The 20,829-nt window shown below is 39.5% G+C and overlaps 1 protein-coding gene across 4 annotated transcripts in view; it reads left to right on the top strand.

Annotated features, from left to right (window-relative positions):
- The window catches only part of LOC123648390 (neuronal regeneration related protein), a 29,046-nt gene extending 9,965 nt beyond the window's left edge, over nucleotides 1-19,081 (top strand). For all 4 annotated transcript variants that reach the window (XM_045566135.1, XM_045566136.1, XM_045566138.1 and 1 more), the window contains exons 4-5: nucleotides 12,959-13,036; nucleotides 17,323-19,081. In XM_045566135.1, coding sequence (XP_045422091.1) covers nucleotides 12,959-13,036; nucleotides 17,323-17,448 — 204 coding nt within the window. In that variant the 3' untranslated portion in view covers nucleotides 17,449-19,081. The remainder of the gene's footprint in view (nucleotides 1-12,958; nucleotides 13,037-17,322) is intronic.
- The last annotated feature ends 1,748 nt before the right edge of the window (nucleotides 19,082-20,829 follow it).

The following is a 20,829-nucleotide window of genomic DNA, read 5'->3' as shown; positions in this document are numbered from 1 at the left end:
TTTCCCCGCAGGTGGCACAGTTTGTCTCTCAGTAGTCTGACTGAGGCAGTCGTGACAGTGGAGCAAAACCTGCTGTGGTTTCACAGGGGAATGAAATCTTTTTAAGTAAAGTTATTGCCTGTTATTACCTTAGAATGGTTTCTGATCTATGCTTCTTGCCTTGAAAGTGTTATGATTATCTAGTTGGAGATATTTTAAAACCCTTGCTTTTAGACTGCTTGGCTCAGTGTTCATCTTTGCTTTCATAGAGAAATACAAATATAATTCATGTCTGAGAAGAAGGAAAAGGAACATAAGTGTGTGGCCAATGAAAGGAAGGTCTGTTTGCCCCTTTTAAGCTGAAATTGGGAAGCAGAGCCACTGATTGGAAAGGAAGGGGGCATAGCTGAATGCTTCTTGCCCACAAAAATACTGAGCCAAAAACTTACCAATAGGTAATGAGAACAAGAGGGCGGCTCATGATGTGCACAGAAGTTTTGGTGTGGCTGCTTCCCCCGGCGCTACCCGACAGAAGCCCCATCAGAGAGAAGCCTTCGGCTTTAGCTCTTCTCTCTCCTCCACTCCAGCTCTTCTCTTTCCTCCACTCCAGCTGCTATTCAGATCACCATCACACACCATGTCCTTTGATTACTGGGGCAGGTAACAGCCTTTCTGGCTGAACTGAGTTTGATACAATTCCAGTCCGGAAAAGTACTACAGTCCAGAGGCTGAACAGGGAGAAATCTACAAAAGCGGTTTTGTTTAAAATGGGTCCAGGCATTTTGAGGACACTTTTATTGGATAAAGTTGGTGTCTGATACAGAACCTATTCTTGGACAGGAAAGAGTAGAAATTAGAAGATAGTGCTTCTTTGGCAGCCAACATTCAGAACTGTCAAGGAAAACCTATCTTCAGTAGTTAAATGGATAAAACTTATTGACTAAGCTACTTATAGACATGACCCAAGTAGGGGTTTGATATCAAGTACTTCTTCCACGAAGTTTCATGCCTGTCACTAAATAATTTAGTGGAAGTTACCCAAAAAGCCTATTGGGACCATGGTCTGAAAGTCTAGTTTTTGTGCACATTTGCTAAGCAGTTGCTGAGTCTCAGTATATCAGTGTATGGTGTGGCTTTGGCAGTACATGGGTGCACATGTAACCTAGTGCCTGCTGCCTTGTAGGAACTTGGCTAATACTAGCTGAAAGAAGGAATACTGTGCAGGGAATGGATCCACTGTTTGAAAGCATGAAATATCAAGGAATCACAGTTGTTTGGCTAATAGAATTAGAATTTGAAAAGATTAATTGTATTAACTAGCCCACCAATTTCCTGAATAGACTTCCTGGGATTTGGCGGCATAGTTTTAAAAAGGCTTTTTTGAAAATAAATGGATTTTCTTTGCTACTTTGGCATTTCCAGCCCAAACTAATGGGACATACTCTGACAAGATGTTCATTGTATAGAGGTGAAAACTGCCAATCAAATACTCAATACCTCACAGAAAATACTTAGTAAATATTTCATGATTAATTGATTGGGTAATTGAGATTACATATCTAGTAGCCAATTTAGTTAATATAAGATCAAAAATTCTTCCCACATCTTCCCCGAGCCCTTCTCATCTTCGTAATTTTAGTCTTTAATGACTTAGATTTGATTTTTCTGAAGCCTGGATGCTATGGACCAGAACCGAGTCTCCATTTCTTGCTGCCCTATGGAGTCTTGGGTCTAATTATACAACATAAAATACCGTGGCCTTGCATATTTTTCTCACTTCTTGATAATAGAATCTTAAATTGCTCTGATCTTGTTATCAAGGTCTGGGAGCCAAGTCTCCACATCTTTTCATTTGATCTTTATTAGCCTATTCTTTTTTCTTTTTTTTTTTTTATAAGGACTGCTTTTTAAATTTTAATTCTATTATATGAGGCTTGACTGTCTACACTGTCATAATCAATTCAATCAGAAAATCAATTAAATTTGTTCTTTGGCATCATAGAAACAATTTATCTGATAATTAATATGAATTTTTACTAAATGGGTCAGCTGTTCTTATGTTGTTTAGACAAAGCCAGAGGGATACCATGTCTTTGATTGTGGTTGAAACAGTGCTCCGTGTCATCTGAGGATCAGATATGGCACAGCTACTTATTTGCTATTTGGTACCTATATGGTTCTAATAACTAACAATTGGCTTGTTACCCCATCTCCATCCTTACATTTGTCTATCTTTAGAATGGTCTGGATTTCTAATACATTAATTAAAAGTTTCCAAATAGAGTAAGGTTAAATTTTTTTTTTTCTGAATTTACCATTCTTAGTAGTTTGTTCACTGCCTTTTTGGTCTAATAATTGTTTATTTCTTCTTCTTTAATTAGGATCACTTTATATTTTTAGGTAGTGTATGGTTTATGTACCTGTAGATCATTGATAAAAATAAGATTTTAATCTTCTTTTAACTAAGAAGTAACTAAGTTTGTTTTTAAGTTGACTAACATTTTGAAAAGCAAAGTTACAGTGAACAGGATTTCAAATGCATTTGGTGAACAAGAAAGATATACTGAATTAGATTGTGCATTGGCAGGCCATCTGAGAAGGAGGTGCTTGGGAGTTCATTTGGGGGTCATATTAAAACAATTTGGTTTCTCAGTAAATGCATTTTATAATTAGCTGCAGTGATTGCTAGGTATTTGTATTGTGCTGAACATTTCCTTCCAGGGAAAACTGAAAAAAGACAAAACTGTGATTACCAGTATTGCTTGGGTTTAATTAGATTGAAAGTCTTAACGTGACCAAGCCAGAGTTGCTGTTCTAAGACTAGTCTTTCCTCAACAAGTGTAGCGACACATCAACACTGGAGAGCAACCCCTTGTGTCCTCAAACATTGCTTTTTTTCTTTTTAAGGTTAGTTATTTTTGAAGGATGGCTATTTATGGGAAACATAGGCAACAGAGCAACAAATATTTTTGAGAAAATTACCCTTGACAGTCGGTGTCAGAAATCCATCTAAATTTCATCACAAGGGCACTAAGAAGAGATGTGCAACACATCCATGGGGGACCGAAAACAGGCCCCAGCTTTCAGGGGGCCTCATGGTGACGCTGCAGGTGGCTCTGGGGAAACAGCAGAGCAGATCTATATTGAGACAGTGTTCTACGAGAAGAGCGGCTGGGTTTGCATACTCTCTTCTCCATTTCTTGGCTGTGTGACCTTGTGCAGGTTTCGTGACTACTCTCCCATATTCTCATCTGGAAATGGTGATGATGGTGATAATCATAGCTAACACGGATCCTCTTACCTGCCTGACCTGCCTTGACAGCACTTTACAGATGTTGGTTTATTTCAGCCTTGCAGTAACACTGTGAGGATTAAATGAATGCACCTGGAAAACATGCCTAAAATAAACAAAACAAAACATTATAATGGACTCTATTATGCATTTCTACAGAAAACTGGGTCCCCAAATTTCCATACTCTGTCATGTATGGTTCTAACAACCCAATGTACTGCTCTTAGTTCTCTTCTTTTGGAGAAGTGTAGTTTTGATGTTTGGTTTACAGTGGAAGAAAGACTGAGGGGGGAAAAATATGTGGTTGAGGTCTTATTGGAGAATACAGTCAGGATTTAGAATGAAGTTCTGAGTTAACAATACTATAGCTTTTTCATATTAATTAAAATACTGGCGATTCCTTTGCTAGAGAACTTAAGCCTCCAATTTGGCATTCTTTTTGCAGTTATTTGCACAATTTTTGAAGCATGTGTTTTTTTGGTGACTTCTAGCCCTGAAATACTTTATCTGTTTGGGTTGAGGACCCCTCCCTTGGTTCTTCTCTGCCTCCCACGGCAATACCTGACAGACGCCTCATCAGAGAGAAGCCTTCTACTCGATTAGCCCTCGCTCCTTCTGGAGGGGTTGAAAACCCAGGTGGTGTACAGGGGCACATCCATTCCAACCTTATTCTATTCCTCCCGTACTTTTAGTTTTTTGCCAGTTTTCTTAGAGGACGGATTATTGAAAGCCTCCTAGTGGCCTCTATTTAACCTGAGCATTTATAGCATGTTCATAGAGATCTGGATATATATTTATATATATATATGTCACACTTCTTATCAGATAAGCTAGCCTCTGATTTAAACCAATTTTAATTATATGCCCCCACAACAGAAACCACTTTCCATCCAAACTTCGTGGCCTGTTATGATGTTGTTTGCTGTTGAAGAGATATCAGTCTTTAAATGACCAGGACGGTGTAAGACAAGCATTGAACTGTGAAATGACTTTTGCTAAATGCTGAGGGGTTTGCAACTGCCAGCAGAAGAGGGTGCATTGATGGAAAGAGTGAATAGTTTCTTTAGGAATGAGCACTTCAGGAGAAAATGCAGACTTTCTGGAAACGTCTTGCACATGTCAATGAGAGGAATGCTTTGAAATGTCTTCAGACTCTTCAAAAGCAATTGGTTATCTAATCATCCACTCAGACCAAGAAAAATCCAAACTCCTGTGTCTAGATAAATAAATATAATACTTATCTCACTTGCCCTTGAGATTTAACAGAATAATAGGATCTAACAGAATAAATAGGATTTTTGAACAATTATTCTTCCATGTTGTTGGTGAAAATTTGCATAAGATATTAATGCATAGCACAATAATATTTGGACAGAAGGGAAGAAAAAATAGCATTCTTGGTGACTAGAAATTAGCCTTATAATTATTTGAAGGTAGAACCCATCATAGCATACCTAAAATTATTCAAACCAGCTAATAAAAGCAAGTCTAGATGTTTCCTATTAACCTTGGAATGTGCTTGGAAAAAGTCCTCCTACTCCAGATGTCTAGTATTGGAAAGCACGTCAACAGCATTACTCTCGTTTGTGGTGGAGAATACCATTCTGAAATTCACAACTACAGTCTGGTGTGCTGGAGCATAATATAGAATTAGTATTCCAAGGTTTCTTTCTTCTTCTTTTCTTTAAGTACCTTAAAAGTAGGAGAAACAACACAAGATGTAGTGTTTCTAATTTCTCGGTCACAAATGAAAATCCATTTATGTAATGGAATACGGTGGTCCAGACTTAGAACTCAGATGTGTTAAGTAAATATTTACTCTGGTTCCACTCCAGGGAGGTAAAAGATTTTATTAACATATTTGTTGAGGTCATGGGGGCAAGGAATAGCTTATGCTGTGCCTAAATGCCTGAGGGGCCTTTTTGCTGCAAGTTAACAAAGGCTAATTTTTTTTTCTTCATCGAAAAGAGCAAATATCTTGTGGCCTTTACTTTTTTATTGTTCATTTACAAGTGCATAATCTCAAACTAGAGTTTTAAAAGGCTGCTTTATTTTTTTTTCCCCTTTGTTTGGAAAGTCTCTTCTCAGATATTACTTAAGAGATTTGTTTCTAAGCATTATTCTCGTACTTTTTCTCCTGGTTTCCTTTGGGCTGTTATCGGCTGTTTGTACTTTGTTTTGTCTTCATTGCTGAAAAGAAAAATCACCCATTAAAGGTCGAGATTTGAAGTGTTGAACTTAATTCCTTGAGTCCAGTCCACAGTTTGGCTCCGGTTACTGTACCAGGCTGACCTCCAGTCCAGGGGAGGGTGCCTTGGCAGAAATCTGAAAATTCCTCGATCAGTAACTCCCTTTTTTGGATTTATGGAGTCCTTAGGTGGATTGCTTTGTGCTAAGCATGTTCCTATTGGAAAGGAATGAGGCTGGGGTGAAAGGAGGAGTTTGCGCAACATGAGTGTTTGCAGCTGACCTCGGGTGTTCACCGTGCTCAAATTAGCCAGCCCCTCCTGGGCACCATCAAAGCCCCGCAAACTCCGGTAATGAATGGCTTTAAGTAGTGGTAAGAAAGAAAAGTCGGGTAATGTTGTTAACCTTTTGTGGCTTGCTCCTGACTTGATTTGTTGCCCCCCCCCAACCCCCCCTTCGAAAGTCTTTGCTGTTATTCTTAGAAATCAAATTTTCAAAGACTCGGCAGCCAAACAAGGAGAATATTATATTGTGGAACAGAATGACTGTGAAAGCTCTTTGTGCTGACGATTAATTTCACATGTAAACACTTTCATTTTGTTGCCAGCGAGGAGATTTCCTTTTCCTTTCTCTGCCTAGTTGAAGTCTAGAAATAAAATTCCACAGCTGTCAGGTTCCCACATACTCGTCAGCGGCCTCTCAAGATGGCTTCACGATGAGCAGCGTGAATTTAGAGGATTCCACTCTTAGAGTCTACACAGCTTGTTGCAGACATCCCCAACTCAAAGCAAGGAATTATACATCTTTTGCCTGCCTGACATGTAATGTTGGACAGTAACATAATCTGTTGCGTAATATTGGTAAATGTGAACATTTTCTGTGCCTGTTGTGGGAATATGCACCTGAAGCGAAGCTAATGCCAATGAGTTTAACCAGATTGTGAGCTTTGTCTTCTTTATTGAAACACAGTTGTCTTCTCCAACCCCTATTTCTACATAGTAAATACTTGTGGGGCCCTAGAAACTCCGGGAGTATCAACAGGTGTTCTGATACAGCAGAGCCACAAAAGCCATCCTTTTCTTTCTAGCAGGATGGCATTTATGCCTATAGAGCACCATAGTCAAGTGTTCATGCTCATAATGCTTTGTCTGTAATTACTCATTGTTACCACCGCCAGCTCCTGTGCGTGTGTGTGCGTGTGTGTGTGTGTGTGTTTAAATTAGGTCAATGGTGCATGTTTCGTTTAGTTCCCAAGCCAGGATGGTTGCCAACATAGGTCCTAACACTTTGCTTCCATTTTCCAAAATGTGCAGAGATCGTATATATCATCTGAATGCAGTGTTCTGCATGCTTATCTTTTTGTCTTCCAGGGACAATGGATTTCCCCCACTGTGTGCTTTCTTTCCAAGCAGCACGCACAGGGTTAGGCAGATCTCTAAGACTAGGTCTCTAGAGAGACAGCGCAGTGCATCATCTTTTGGCAACATTTAATCTTTGATGTAATGCTGTTCAGAGAAAATGATCCTTGTAGCTCATTTATGGTTTCAGTTTACATTCTGCCCTCTCACATACATACTGCTCCCAGTAACACCTGGGAGCAGAGTGGCTTTTGAAGGAGCTTCTTAATAGTGCTACTTTTCAAAGGGCATTTGCAGAAATGAAGTGCATGATACACACATAAATTCTCCTTGAATTACAGTACTAGGTTTCACAACCTCCTGGCCAGTTAGGCGGAATAGAACATGTACGCATACAGACACACACTATTTAATTGGTAGGGAGATTATGAAATATATGCCTTTGCTGCACAAGAATTAATTATGCAGGTTGGACACCTGCTGCCCTAGTCTGCTTTCCTAATTGCAGGAGTGGGCACCCCTCCTTGTTAAGTCATAAAAGGACTATGTGTCCATTCTTCAAACACATAGGGCCTCACCAGAGATAAAGAACAATATTACAATGGTGACCATTAACAACCAAGCCATGCAATGTATCTTTATGGCAGATTTCTGAAAAGGTATGTTAACGAATTAAGCAAATTTATGTATGTGGTGTATTTAGGCTCTGAATAAAGATATGACCCTGCCTTTAAGGATCATACCCCAAAGAAATATTGATAAAGACAATAAATGAACAAAGGAAAATACAAATTTAAAGTTAACAAATAGATATAATTCAAATTTTACACGTAATATAGTAGAAGTGATAGGGAACATGTCAAAGAACTTTTACATTGATTCAGTGTGGGGGCCATACTGTTGGAAAATAAATAGCAAGTTTGGAAATGAAAAGCTTAAAAGAGGTTAAAAAAAATTTAACCAATAATCTAGTTTGTATATTTTTTTAGGACCTCAGAGGACTGGTCTCTGATTTTTACCACATTTTATTTTTCTAATTGGGAGCACTAGTTGTCAGCTATTTATAATAGTTTATACCAAGTAATAATTACTGGCAAGCTAATTGTCTTATAGACTTAAAAAATGAAGTTATTTTTCATGATGCACTGTCTAGAGAGTAAAACAAGTCTAGAAAGAAGGAACGAAGGAAGAAAAGACAGAAGGGCAAACACCTGAGTATTTTATTCTAAGCATGTATGCTGTGATAGGCTATTGCAATTTAAGTACCCAGCTAGCAAATACCTTTAAAAGAATCAGTAAGAAATAGTACATATTCACCATAAACCATATTTAAATATGTAGTGTGTTTAAATATATTAAGTATACTTGAAAGCATAAAGTTGGTTTTAACCTAAGAGTTGCTCATGAATATCTAAGTGTATTACAATCATGATTACTATATTTAAACCAATGTGATTCTTTCTGTCATTTCATTGTTTTTAAACTTAATCATCAGTGAGATACATGTAGGATTATAGAAAAAGATGCATTAACTCAGTGACGAGTGTAAATACTCAAACTTTCCTAGAATTCAAGCAGAACTTTCTCATATTCTCCAAATTAAAATAATAAAATTTTCCTTTTCCACTACATTTTCCACCAACATTCATATTTTCTTAATTGTTCAGGGTATAGCTTGCTTCTCTGATTTTCTACATGACTTCTGGAAGAGCAGTATTCTAGAGGGTTTTGAGGATTTTGTTTGTTCAAAAACAAATAATTGTTTATTGTATACATGGAAGAAGACATATTAATACTTTAAAAGAAGACATACTTCTCTTAGGAAGATTAGTGCAAACTTTGGGTTTACTTGTTTAATAAAAACAACAATTTTGAGGTGTTCCCATGTGTATTACCCAGAACACTTAAATTTTCAAGATACAAATTACCACCACCAACGACAAAAGAGAGAGAACTTAGTAAATTGTAAAAAAAAAAAGACAGTTAATTTAATTGGTCTTCATGAGAAACACAAACTTGGATTCAGAAGAATGAATGAATGGCATACAGTAGATCCGCGTGTCCATCTTTGGAGGGTCAGCTGGCTAGTAGGAAGAAGAATGAGCAGCTTTACAGCCCAGCAAGCGCAGACGGACTCCAGAAAGACAGATCAACTTACCAATTTTCTGACACTCATATTATTAGCACTGAAAATCCTCAGTCACAGAGTCACCATCAGCTCCTATTATTCTGAACTAGTTAGAAAACCGAGGGCACAGAAACCTGTGGCGTCACATTGGTCTTGATACTGTTGTGGCTGCTGAGAGCTGCAGGAGACCTGGCCACAGGGGCACCTGCCCATGGGGAGCTCATGACGCCCTTGTCCCTCACCCTTTTATCATCCTTGGCTTATATCTGACAGTCATCAAATGCCCTCCCAGATCTGCTCACTGCCACCCCCATTTCCATTGCCACCACTACTGGATATTATGCTACATGTTGATTTTGTTTCTTGTTTAGTCTGTTGGTACATGTTCCAGCAGCTATTACATTTGACATAACCTATATGTTTCCTTCTTTTTTTGCTGTTGCACTTAGAGCACACTCTGTGAGTTTGCTAGGGCTGCCATAACAAAGTGCCACAGACTGGGTGGCTTCAACAACAAACCATTTTCTCACAATCTGGAGGCTACAAGTCTGAGATCAAGATACTAGCAGGGTTGGTGTCTTCTGAGGTCTCTCTCCTTGGCTTACAGACAGCTGTCTTCTCCTTGTGTCTTCACATGGTCTCCTCTCTCTATATGTCCTAATCTCTTCTTAGACGGACATCAGTCACTTTGGATTAGGACTCACCCTGATGTTCTCCTTTTAACTTAATTACCTCTGTAAAGACCCTGTCTCCAAATGCCATCGTGTTCTGAGGTACTGGGGGTTAGGACTTCAGCATATGAATTTTGAGGGGCACAAGTCAGCCCCTCACACACTTTTAAAATTATTTTTTTGTGCATTGATCACTTCTGCTGTGCTCACACCACCACCCCGAGACTTGAGCTTCTGGAAGGCAGGAACTCTATTTCTTTTGCAATTCCCTAGAACCTAACACAACATCCAGCACATGCAGCTCTTTCATGAACTCTTGGTGAACGAAGCTATGGAAATTAGTAAGAAATTTGAAGTTGAAAAGTAACACTGTCCCTGACTGGCAGCAGTAGAACCTGGGTAGTAGACTAGAAGATGTTCAGATGGGAAGATTGGTGCAGAGAAAATGCAATACATTCAAACTGACACGTTTTGACAGAAAGTCTAGTGATTGTTGCTTGTGACTACCCATTCTCCATGTCCAGCACTGGGAAGAAGTGAGGGTTGAAGACCTTGTGGAATAGCAAAGTTCAGGTTCAAGTCATTTCAGAGCAAGAATAATGATTATCGATAGATCTTTCCTCTTAAGCCCTTCATTTTAGAGTCTCAAAATACCACAGGTATAGGCAAGGACAAGGCTGTAACATAGAGAGAGAGTATTTATTTCCTATAATCTACTACCGTTGCTGAAAACCAACTGTGCTTAAGAGAAAGTATCTCCTTCAGATACTATGTCCATGCATATGCTGAGTCCTTAGATACCAACCAAGCAGGTTTTAAGAAGGTAACTGAGACTCCTTCTCTTTCCCTGCCATTTTTGGCTTAAGGTTCTGACTTTGAAAGAGATTTGAAGAATTTACCACAAGGCCAAAGCAACATTCATTTTTCTTAAAGTACACAATGATTAGTTTATGATTCAAACACTGAGACATGCCTAATTGGAAATGCCCTTGACCAATTTAACAAATACAAAGTAAGGGAGAAAGTTTTCTTAGTCATGGGTTTCGCTATCAGATACTCATGTTCCCAAGTTCTTTGGCAAAAATCATTGACTGTTTTTCTAAACAAAGGGAGAGCTCTTGGAAAAACAAATTGTTAGAAAAAGAGTAATAATTCTGAGAGGGAAGCTATTTTCTCCTACAAATTACTTGTGGGGGGGGGTTAGTATTAATCCCTTGAACCTAGAAGTTAAAAGCTAAAGCAGTGTCGTTAAAATAGAATATCCCAGAAAAGCACAGGAACACAGAAATGACATTTACTTGATGTTGATTTTAGTTGCTTCCTATGCCTACTAAGTTTTTACATGCACTGTTATCAACATTTTCAGTTTCCAATAGAACTTGATTTCTTACTAATATTTGTAATATTTTAAATTGTACTTAAAACATGCTTTTTAAAGTGGCAATATAGGAAGGTAATCATTTTATACCCACTTATATTAAGTGAACTTACAGTTGATCCCCAGTTGGAGTCTGCTAAAGTTAAGCCCAAACTGGGGTTTTTTGTGCTGTGACTTTGTTTTAAGCCTTGAAAAGAACTTGTATATTTTAGATGGTAATTTTATTTTCTTTCTTCACCCATTCCTGGCTAAAGGGAATGTCAGGGAATGTCTGCTTGTTCCAAACAAGGCAGATGGTGGAATACTTCCAGAAGGAGCTGAGCCGAGGATGGGAAATCTGGGGAAGAGGAAGGTGGCTGGGGTTGGGGAACTGCATGGCTCAGAAAGCAGCCCCTGTCCAAAGTGAGATGATAGTTCCAGTTCTTGCAGGAGGAGCTCTCAAATATTTAAGACCCAAATGTGGGTGGTGGCTGTGGACTGGTGCAATTTTGAGGGAGAGGTGGTAGGCGATTTTCATTCTTGGATAATGCGAGGGCAGGCAGTGGAAAGAACTGAAGTTTAGAATCTGGAAACCTAGTTTGAGCTCCAGTCCTACCCTACACTGACTGTGTGACTTTGGGCAAGGCAGTTGATCTTTCTGAATTTCAGTTTCCTCATCTGTGTAATGGTAATAAGACCTACGCACAGGCTTATCACCAGGAAAAAGTAGGTAGTGTATGCAAAATGGCTTTGTAAGCTGGGATGCACTATAAATATTACTGGTGTAGAGCAAAAATGGTTACTGTTCGATTATCCCAAAGAATAAACACAGCCATCTGCAGTTCCTACCTCAACCCCCCTGACCAAATGGATTGATTGGGGCGTACTAGACATTGCAGTTGACTCAAGGGTTAGGCTCATCTAGTGCTTCCAAAAGCGAAAGTGACATCTAAGTCTGTTTGCTGATGTATTGAGATGTGACTCTTAATTATTGTTTATTAAATGTGAGGCTTCCGTACAGAAATCAGAGGATCAGAGCTGGAGGGAATCTTACCTAATATTCATCCTCTCCCTCTGAGCGGGACTGTATCAAATGTGAATTAGCCCTGACAGATGGTTGTTGTTGGGTTCTGTTTCTAAATTTTTTTAAAGAAGACTTCACAGTTTTTCTGCCTAAATTCTTTTAGTAATTTAACAATTCCTATGCTGAGTTTTTCCTTATAGCTGACCTAAATCTGTAGTTGTAATTTTGAAGTCCTTTTCCCCCCACTCCTGTCTTACTGGAGATGGAGAACAGCTGGTCAGCAACCTTATGCTAATCTCCCTTTGTATATTTAAAGAAGACTTACTCATTTCCACTCCCTCGCTCCACCTCCTCCCACCCCCGAACTCATGAGCTAGTATTCTCCAAGTCATTCATGGCCGTGCTGCCCATCTCCCCCCCCCTCCCTCGGATGCTCGGCTGTCCAGGCAGCTGGGCAGAGTGTGTTGTCAGTGGCCACATGGGCGCGGAGAGAATCAGGACCGCTTCTTCCTTTCCTCCTCTCCTTTGTGTGTCATCTTTAGCTTTCTAATAAATGATCAGGATAACCCTAGTTTGACGGATTCATGACACAACATAAACATAGAGTTTTGCAAGGACACTTATCATAGGTTCCTTTGGAAGTTAGGCCTCCCTGGTGACTTAGTGCACTCAGCAGACATGCCATTAAGCTGCTGCGTTATCTGCTGAAGATAACATTGATTGATATCTCTTCTCTGTTGGACCTAGTCTTAGAAGACATTGAGCCCAAACTCTCCTGAGTGCAGTGGATATTCAGAAGCACACTAACAATTTGCAAGAGTTGGTGGGTTCCCCGGTGCTCTAAGTTGCAATCGGGAAATAAGTGACCACTGAGGAGAACTGAGTTCATTAAGCTGATCCCATGTGGTTTTGTAGTGGATCTTGTTTTTAATCTGAATATGTATGCTTTCATGTCTCTATAGGTTTATTACCCAGGACTCTGTGTCTGGGTCAGTCAAGAACCATTTCCAAACAAGGAAATGGAAGGAAGGCTTCCTCAGGTAAGATCCTAGCTGCCATTTTCTTAACACTGTTTTCAATTTAGAAGCAATTTAAAAAAATCAGAGTTATTTCTCTTCATTTTAATATCCACTATAAGCTGCTATAATAATTCATTCATCTGATGCTATATTAAAAAAAAAACATATCCTATAGTCCTATGACTCTTAAAGTTCACATTATCTTCCTTTCTTAAGAAATAAGTCAAAAGCAAATTTTCACTTAAAAATCATGGAATCAGTATATCAAATGTACACTTTACAGGTTTTATATTTGTTCCATTCCTGGTTAGAACAACCCAAATATGATGGTCAAGCTAAAAGATCTCTTAAAAGTATAAGATGATGACATATTTGTCTGCTAATAATTCTTGAATGTCTGATAAGATTACCCATGAAACAAAATGGGAAGAACATAACATGACTGTTATATTTCTTTCTCCTAAGTTTTAGGGCTAAAAAGAAAATTTGTATAATCATGGTGTCTTTGTTCTGGCATGTTAGGTGTGACAATTCTCTAACTTAAATAAATTTTGTAAAATTTACATATTAGATTTTAGCACTATTCCTGAAACAAACAAAAAAACATTTACCAGTTTTTACTATAGATACTTTGGACATTGCTTATTAGGGTAAATTTCCATTTGACCTCAAGCAGAAGGATTATACTTTTTACCAATGACCTGCTGATTTTGCAGTTAATAAAGAAAAATAAAGTCCATCGAAAATAAAATTTCTATTTGAAAGTTTCATAAGTGTAATTGACCAATGACAAGGCCTTCCTCAGCTATTGCTGCTTTTCAGTGTTTAAGAAAGTCTTATTTACACTAAACGGGTTCAACAATTCCCTATCTTATACTGACAGGCAGAAGTTGAAGAGGTTGTGTCAACTGGCAGTTTGCACTGAAAGAAAACAATCCTAAATCACTTTTAATCTTTCTGAGAATTTCTGAAGGTCAAGGTTGAAATCATTGGCAGGAAAGGAGGTGAACGAAATGGTTTGGCCCTGCCTGAGCTAGACTTGCACGGATCTTGTAGAGAGTTGGAGTAGAAGAGAGCTGAAATAGTAGAGCCTTACTTAAAGCACACCCACACCCACGACCTCCCCACTACCAACCACCAGCAGCAGCAGCAGTATAACCTTAAACACCTTTACTGTGCCAGATCACAGCACAATTCCCCTGAGGCAGGTGAGGATGAGATGGGAAACAAAGTACAACATAGCCTTTTTGTTAGTTCTTGCCTTATTCAGGCATCCAAAAGTCCTCTCTTTGATACTGGCGATATCAACCAGAAGGGCAAGATTAAGTGAAACTCCTTAATGAGATCAACGGTGCTTCCCTTAACTCTTGCAAAGCCAGTCCAGGTGCTAGGTCTTGCCTGCCCTGAAGCATGTTCCGAGGGGTGGGCATGGTATATTGTGGGATTCAGGTCTTCTGCTATTTTAAGTTCTGTCCTTTCTAAATAATGGAATAGTATTTTAAGCATGATATATTTGTCCTTTTCCCATCAGTTTCCTTCTGGAAAAACATATCTTTGCATAATTGTAAGAAAAATAATCTCAATGTACTTGGTCCAAAGCACATTATTGAATAACTGGGGATTAATCTCGTAGCAGTCATCAGCAGGGAGGGCCATCTGCCCTAAGGCAGGGCCACTGGAGTGACCTCCAGGAGAGCCAGTGTGTGGGAGCCACTGGACACATCACCCCTCACCCCCCAAGCCTTCTAGATGACTCAAGTCCCTCCATCCTGTAAAGATCACTGTGTGCTGGATGATGGAAGCACAATTTTCTCCATGGATGGAGTATTTTTGCCTGAATTCTTATAAAGTCTGACTTTTGGAGAAATAAGATGTCATCGTGTCCTTTCTTCAAAATATATCCCTCCCTTGTTGCAGAAGCCTAAAATTCCTTTAGTAGAGGCAGAAAAACTATTCTTTAAAAAAAGTAGGGGGGAGGAGGATTGAAATCTAGTAAATCCAGGGCTCCAACGGGAGGATGCACAGAACTTTGTCTTCTCAGCAGCTCTTCCGTGTTGGGTGCTGGGCCCTCAGCGGGCTTCAGTAGCGCAGCTCTCTGCGTGACTTGCCATTGTTGCTTGCCAGGGTCCAGTCACCTGGGTGTCTCCTGTACAGTAAGTCAACGAAGGACAGAATGGGCAGGGGCTGTTTTTGTTTCTGTTTTAATCTTTTTAGGCTTAAAATCTAATCAAGCCATAGTAGGCACTCAGAACATGAATAATGAATGAAGAAATTCGTGAGTATTTGGAGACCTCAAAAAGAGAGAAAAAATAGTAAAAATGGTAAATTCAGATCTCAAATGATCTCCTTCCCTCTTTTTTCCTGGAAGTACCTCTTCCCAGATCCCCAGCTCTTTATTTCATTTTGTTGTGTATTTTTCATGGAGGTAAAAGTTTAGCAAAACAAACTTATAGAGAGACGCAGACGAATGTTCTGTATATTCACTTCTTAACAGAGTAAGTCTGAACTGAAGAGGCAGTTTTAAGGCCAGCTATGTAAAGAGTGTAATTGTTGAGTGAGATAATGTTTGTGAACTTTTGATTTTCCTTCCTTCCTGGTCTGTGACAATTAACAGCTGTTGAACTCTTCATTTGTCCAAAACCTAAGTTTGTCATATCCTGAACCATGCTAATTGGTTGATTGGGGGATGGGGGCGGTGGTAACATTATTGTAAAGACATCAGGATTACAGTGGATTTCTTTCTTTTTTTTTTTTTGATTTGGGGATTGTGTACCAAAATTTCAAGATTGAAATTATTTTCACAACTGCAATGAACTACTCAATATTATGCTTCTGGAAATTTTATCTAGATCCTTAATGGTGTGTGAATAATGAATTATATTTTCATTTAATTTTCTGTTTTGGTCACGTTAGTATTTAATGATACCAAAACAACCTCTAAAACCACAGCCTAAGACTGGATTTTATAGACATTCTAAAAATGTTGTATGCTCTCAAGTCTGAGATTTTTAAATACAAAATTTAGGTATATCAGATGTTTAATATGGGAAATCCAGACAGTAAAGTAATATTTCTTAAAGTTGAATTATGTGTTGCATTTAATTCACCCTTGAGTTGCTGAAAATATTTATTCAGTTTCAAGTTGTTTGGAAGTTTCTGGCGTCTGAATTCTTCCTAAAAAGAAATTCAGATGTGGTAATTTATAGATCACAATTATAGATTATTGCTTTCATCCAAGTACTCACATCTGGTCAAATTGGTTTATCAAAACTGTCCTGTTAGAACATATGATCTGAGCAAAAAACAAAACAAAACAAACAAACAAAAAAAACCAGATCTTTTAAAACCACAAAGCATAATTTTTTTCCCAAGAGAACTCCAGTAATCAATGGGTTAGCTAAAAGAGAGACTGTTGTCAAATCTTCATTATGTTTCTATCTGAACAGGACATTAAATGTGGTCAGTTAGGACCCTTATTTGTATCGCTGCAGCAAGCGGACTTCATCTCCCTGTGCTTTTGCTGTCTGGTTATGATGGAGCCCTCCCTCACCCTACCATGGTGGCTGGCCAGTAGTCACCCTGAGGTTGAATTGTTCTAGTCAGAAACACACAAAACTCACTCATCAGGATTGTGAGGAGAGACTTAGAACAGCCGCAGTCAGTCCAGACCAGCGAAGCCCACCCTCTTCTGGCCTTGGCTGCCCACTGCAACCACTGCTGGGCCCTCACTTTCCTTCCCTCCCAGTCACTCCCATCTTTGGTGCCCACTTCTGGTTCTGATGTTAGGGCCCACGTGGGATGTGCCAACTGCTTATGGAATAAACCATACGTAGATAAGATGTAGGAAAGTTGTGATGTGTTTTAAAATATTATTACATATTAGAAAACAGACTATTAATCCCCTCTGTCACACCCACTGAATTCTTTATTTTAAAAAAAAAAATCTATTAACGCTCCTCTAAACACCTCTCTGATGTTGGGCCCTATCTGATACTAGAAACTATCCCCAGAAACCTGAGTCTGGGGAACGCTGCCTCTCACATGGCCGGCACCACCATGAGACAAGCACTCGATTTTACTGAAGCAAAGACAGCCAGTTTAATTATTTCATGCCCCCACAGACCTAATATTTACATTCAGGTGAACTGTGTTTAATATGTAAACTCTGTTTGCAAAACAGCGGGAGTTCAAGGGTAAAATGTGGGCAGAAGCAGCAAAATTAAAAAAAAAAAATGGTTTCAGAAGCATGACTGAATTTGTCTTTTTGTGTGTCTGTCTGTCTCTCTGTGGGTCCACCTGCCTTGCAGGGAAGACTTCCTGTCCCAAAAGAGGTGAACCGCAAGAAGAACGATGTGATGGCTGCTGCCTCCCCGACTCCACCGGGTGGCAATGAACTCCGCTCCCCGAGAATCAGTTACCTCCACTTTTTTTAATCGTAACACCTCCATTTGTATTACATATGGTGTATGGGTATTGATGAGGTCATGGTATCATATATGGGATTTTTTTCTGTGTAAATCATCAAGTATAAGAAGAAACTATGGGACTCTGAGCCTTGCTTTAGAGAATTTACAGTGGACAAATAGCTATCATCAAACCAGTTTTTAACCATTCTGACTCAAGTGAAAACGCTCAGAATTTCACACTGTGAATCCACGTTTACAACCCTTACAGGTGGGCCTTCAGGCCTGGTTCGCTACGACAATGTCTTCCACAACTCAAACTCCCACCGTGCTCACACAACCGGTCCACTCCTGCCTTTCACTCACACAGCTCCCGACTGCTTCTTGCAGAGGCTGAGAGTCCCCATTTTTTTTTTTTCATTTAGATGTAACAAGCCTAGTAGTTTATGTTCATCAATTGTCTGTATATCTCTATATTTTATCCATGTACTCTTTTGATGTATAGAAGTAGTTTGAAACTCATTGTTTCCTTGTGGTAAGTGACCGAGATGCTGCCACAGGACCTGAGACACTGATGAATGGTGCTATTTTGGACTTTCAACATGCTCCTTGGCGAGGTAGCTCTGATGGAGTTATTTTTTATTTCCATGTTCTAAGAAGGTGTTGGTACTCTGTTTCCCTGGATGTTGTTCTCTAGACTGGATTGACTTGTTTTCCTTGTGTCTTCAGTGTGGCTTTCTTCCTCAGTGTTGTAGGTTGAGTGAATGCTACCAGAGAGTGTGAGAGGCTATTGTCCCATTGGCTGGCACTCACAGACACGCAGTCACGGGAGCAATCACAAAACTGTAATCGACTTACCAAATCTATTCCTTTACGTAGCCTCGCCTGCCTGACTTAGAGAAAGACAAGCAATAATTTCACAGGCGTTTTGAGGTGTCTCTTTGAGTTCTTTTTGTTTGAAAGGATATTTGGGGGAAAAGGGCAAAACTTTTTTTTTTAATATGCCCTCCAAAAAAAAAAAAAAAAAAAAAAATCCAAAACAGTGGCATCTGAGTAAGAATATGAAAATTATACCTTTTCCAAAAATGAAGTTGGAAAAAATGTCTTTACAAAATAATACTAATAATTTAAAAAAAAAAAAAAAAGGCAGAGTGCTCTTCTTTGGCGGTTTTGATAAGCAAGGTGTAGATTTTACATTTTTGTCCTTGCTCCCAATGAAGTGGATAAACAAAATAAATACCATCTACTCATGGAATGTTGTTGTGTTAGCCAGTCTGAAAGCCCACCTTAATTTTTATATAACTGTCTTTTAGCTCTTCCTTTGACAGGGCAGGCCTTGTTCTGAACTGTTCCGCTTCTGACTGTTTAACACCGACGACGCATGCGCTGCACTTCTTCGTTCTCTTCTCGCTCTCCCATTGGCCTGAGTTTCTTGTGCGTCCCCTCCCCCACCCTTTGTTAGACTAGGTATATCAGCTGTGTAAATAGAGCAAGAAACAGTATTCTGCATCTGTGGCATTTATGTAGAGTTGCAGTTGTGTGCTGCTGAAAATGCAGGCTTTTGTAACAATGTGATCTTTACTGATGCACTCATGACAAGTACCCAATGTATTTTAGCTATTTTAGTAGTATTTGTTCAATAAATATGCAAGCTGTAAGGTAACTGTCTGATTTGGCTTATCATTGAAGAGGTCTGCTTTTGAACGCCTTCCCTGGTTCATGCTAATTCATGTGTTCCCAGAGCCCCAAAAGCCAGGCCAGGAAACCCAAGGGCAAATATCAAAAGAGATAGAATCAGCTCTGCCTTTCATGCATTTTCCCTTTTGAGGGTTTTATGAGATTAGGGGCTAGGCAGTAGCTCATTAAGATGGTATTTGCAGAGCTGCCTCTGGACACAAAGAAGAATTAGACCAAGACCCTTTCATTTCTACACTTTTTTTTCCCTTTCAGGGCATTCCCACACACGTCAAAACTCATTCTTTCTCACTCTTTGCCATTAAGACTCACTCCGTGATATTCTCCATCCATACCAAAAGCGACCTGACCTCGCTTCTTTATGGAATATTTGCACTTTCACGCAGACAGAAAGCTTAAACTTGTGAGAAGATGAAAATTTGAGATAGAATTTTAAGTCATTAAAACTTAATTCGTATGTACCCGACTACCGGCAACCTATCAGATGACAAGATGGTGATCACCAGAGCCTTCTGGAGGTCTTGTGTGACCCCAAAACCTGGCAATGCAGGAGATTCCTACTCTCCCTGTGCGTGAGCAATACCTGCTACTTTCTCCTCATCCACTGTGGGAGTGAAACTTTAATTTGGCTTATACCCAACCTGCTAATTTGGTTGGTTGGGTTCAGACATTGGGGTTTCACCTCAATAGAGACTGAGAAACATGCCTCTGAGATGAAAGCTAGAGAGAGAAGGAAGAGGAGATAAAGGTAACATCGCCCCCAAACTGGGAGCTTGGTCTCTGGTGAGTGGGCATCAAATGGTCTCAGAAATCTTTGGTCTTGATACATGTGTATGTGTGTGCCAGGAGGGACTTTTAACTTTGGGGGCTACTGAGTTTTATTTGAAGTTAATGCACATCTCAGATTTTGGTTAAGTTTCCTATTTACCCTCAATTTATAATCTTATTAAAAGAAAAGAGCCTTAGGGCAGGACTAAATTCCAGCTGCCTACCACATAATCAGAATTTGTTCAACCTGAAGGAAAAATTTTAAGAAGGAGATACCACCACCTCATTGGTTAATGCCATGCAGTTAATACCTCTGGCAGAAAGGGAAGTCCTCCTTAAATTTACTTACCTTTCAACTTATAAACAATCCCCATTTTTCTCACCCAACAGGCTCCCATTACCTGTAGGATTATCATAGCTGTGAAGGGATACATCCTACCTTCTTGCCACAGCTAAACTCTGAACAGAGGAAGATAATGAGGCTAGGCGGGCCATGGGATGGTGTGGCCTGGGTTGCTTTGCCCATCTGTATTAGTTCTCTATTGCCACATAACAAATTACAACTGCGCTTTGCATCTGGAAACAACACACTTTGCTTATCTCACAGATTCTGTTGGTCAGGAATTCAGGAGCAATTTAGCTGGTGTTTATGACTCAGCATCTTTCTTGAGGTTGTAGTCAAGATGGAAGCAGGGGCTTCAGTCATCTGAAAGCTGGCCTGGGGCTGAGAGTGCTCCCAGTGTGGCTTCCTCCCATGGCTGTGGGCAGGATGCCTCATTCCTCTACTGATGAGCCTCTCTGTAGTGCTGAGTCCTTGTAACATCTGGCTTCCTCAAAAGCAAGTTGTTCAAGTGAGAGCTTGGAGTAAGCCAAAATGCCTATGACCTATTCTCAGAAGTCACCATTGTCTCTCCTATTCTATTAGAAGCCAAGTCATTAAGTACAGCT

The sequence above is a fragment of the Lemur catta genome, chromosome 12 (genome assembly GCF_020740605.2).
Source record: "Lemur catta isolate mLemCat1 chromosome 12, mLemCat1.pri, whole genome shotgun sequence".
NCBI lineage: Eukaryota > Metazoa > Chordata > Mammalia > Primates > Lemuridae > Lemur > Lemur catta.
This window is presented reverse-complemented; position numbering and strand designations above follow the sequence as displayed.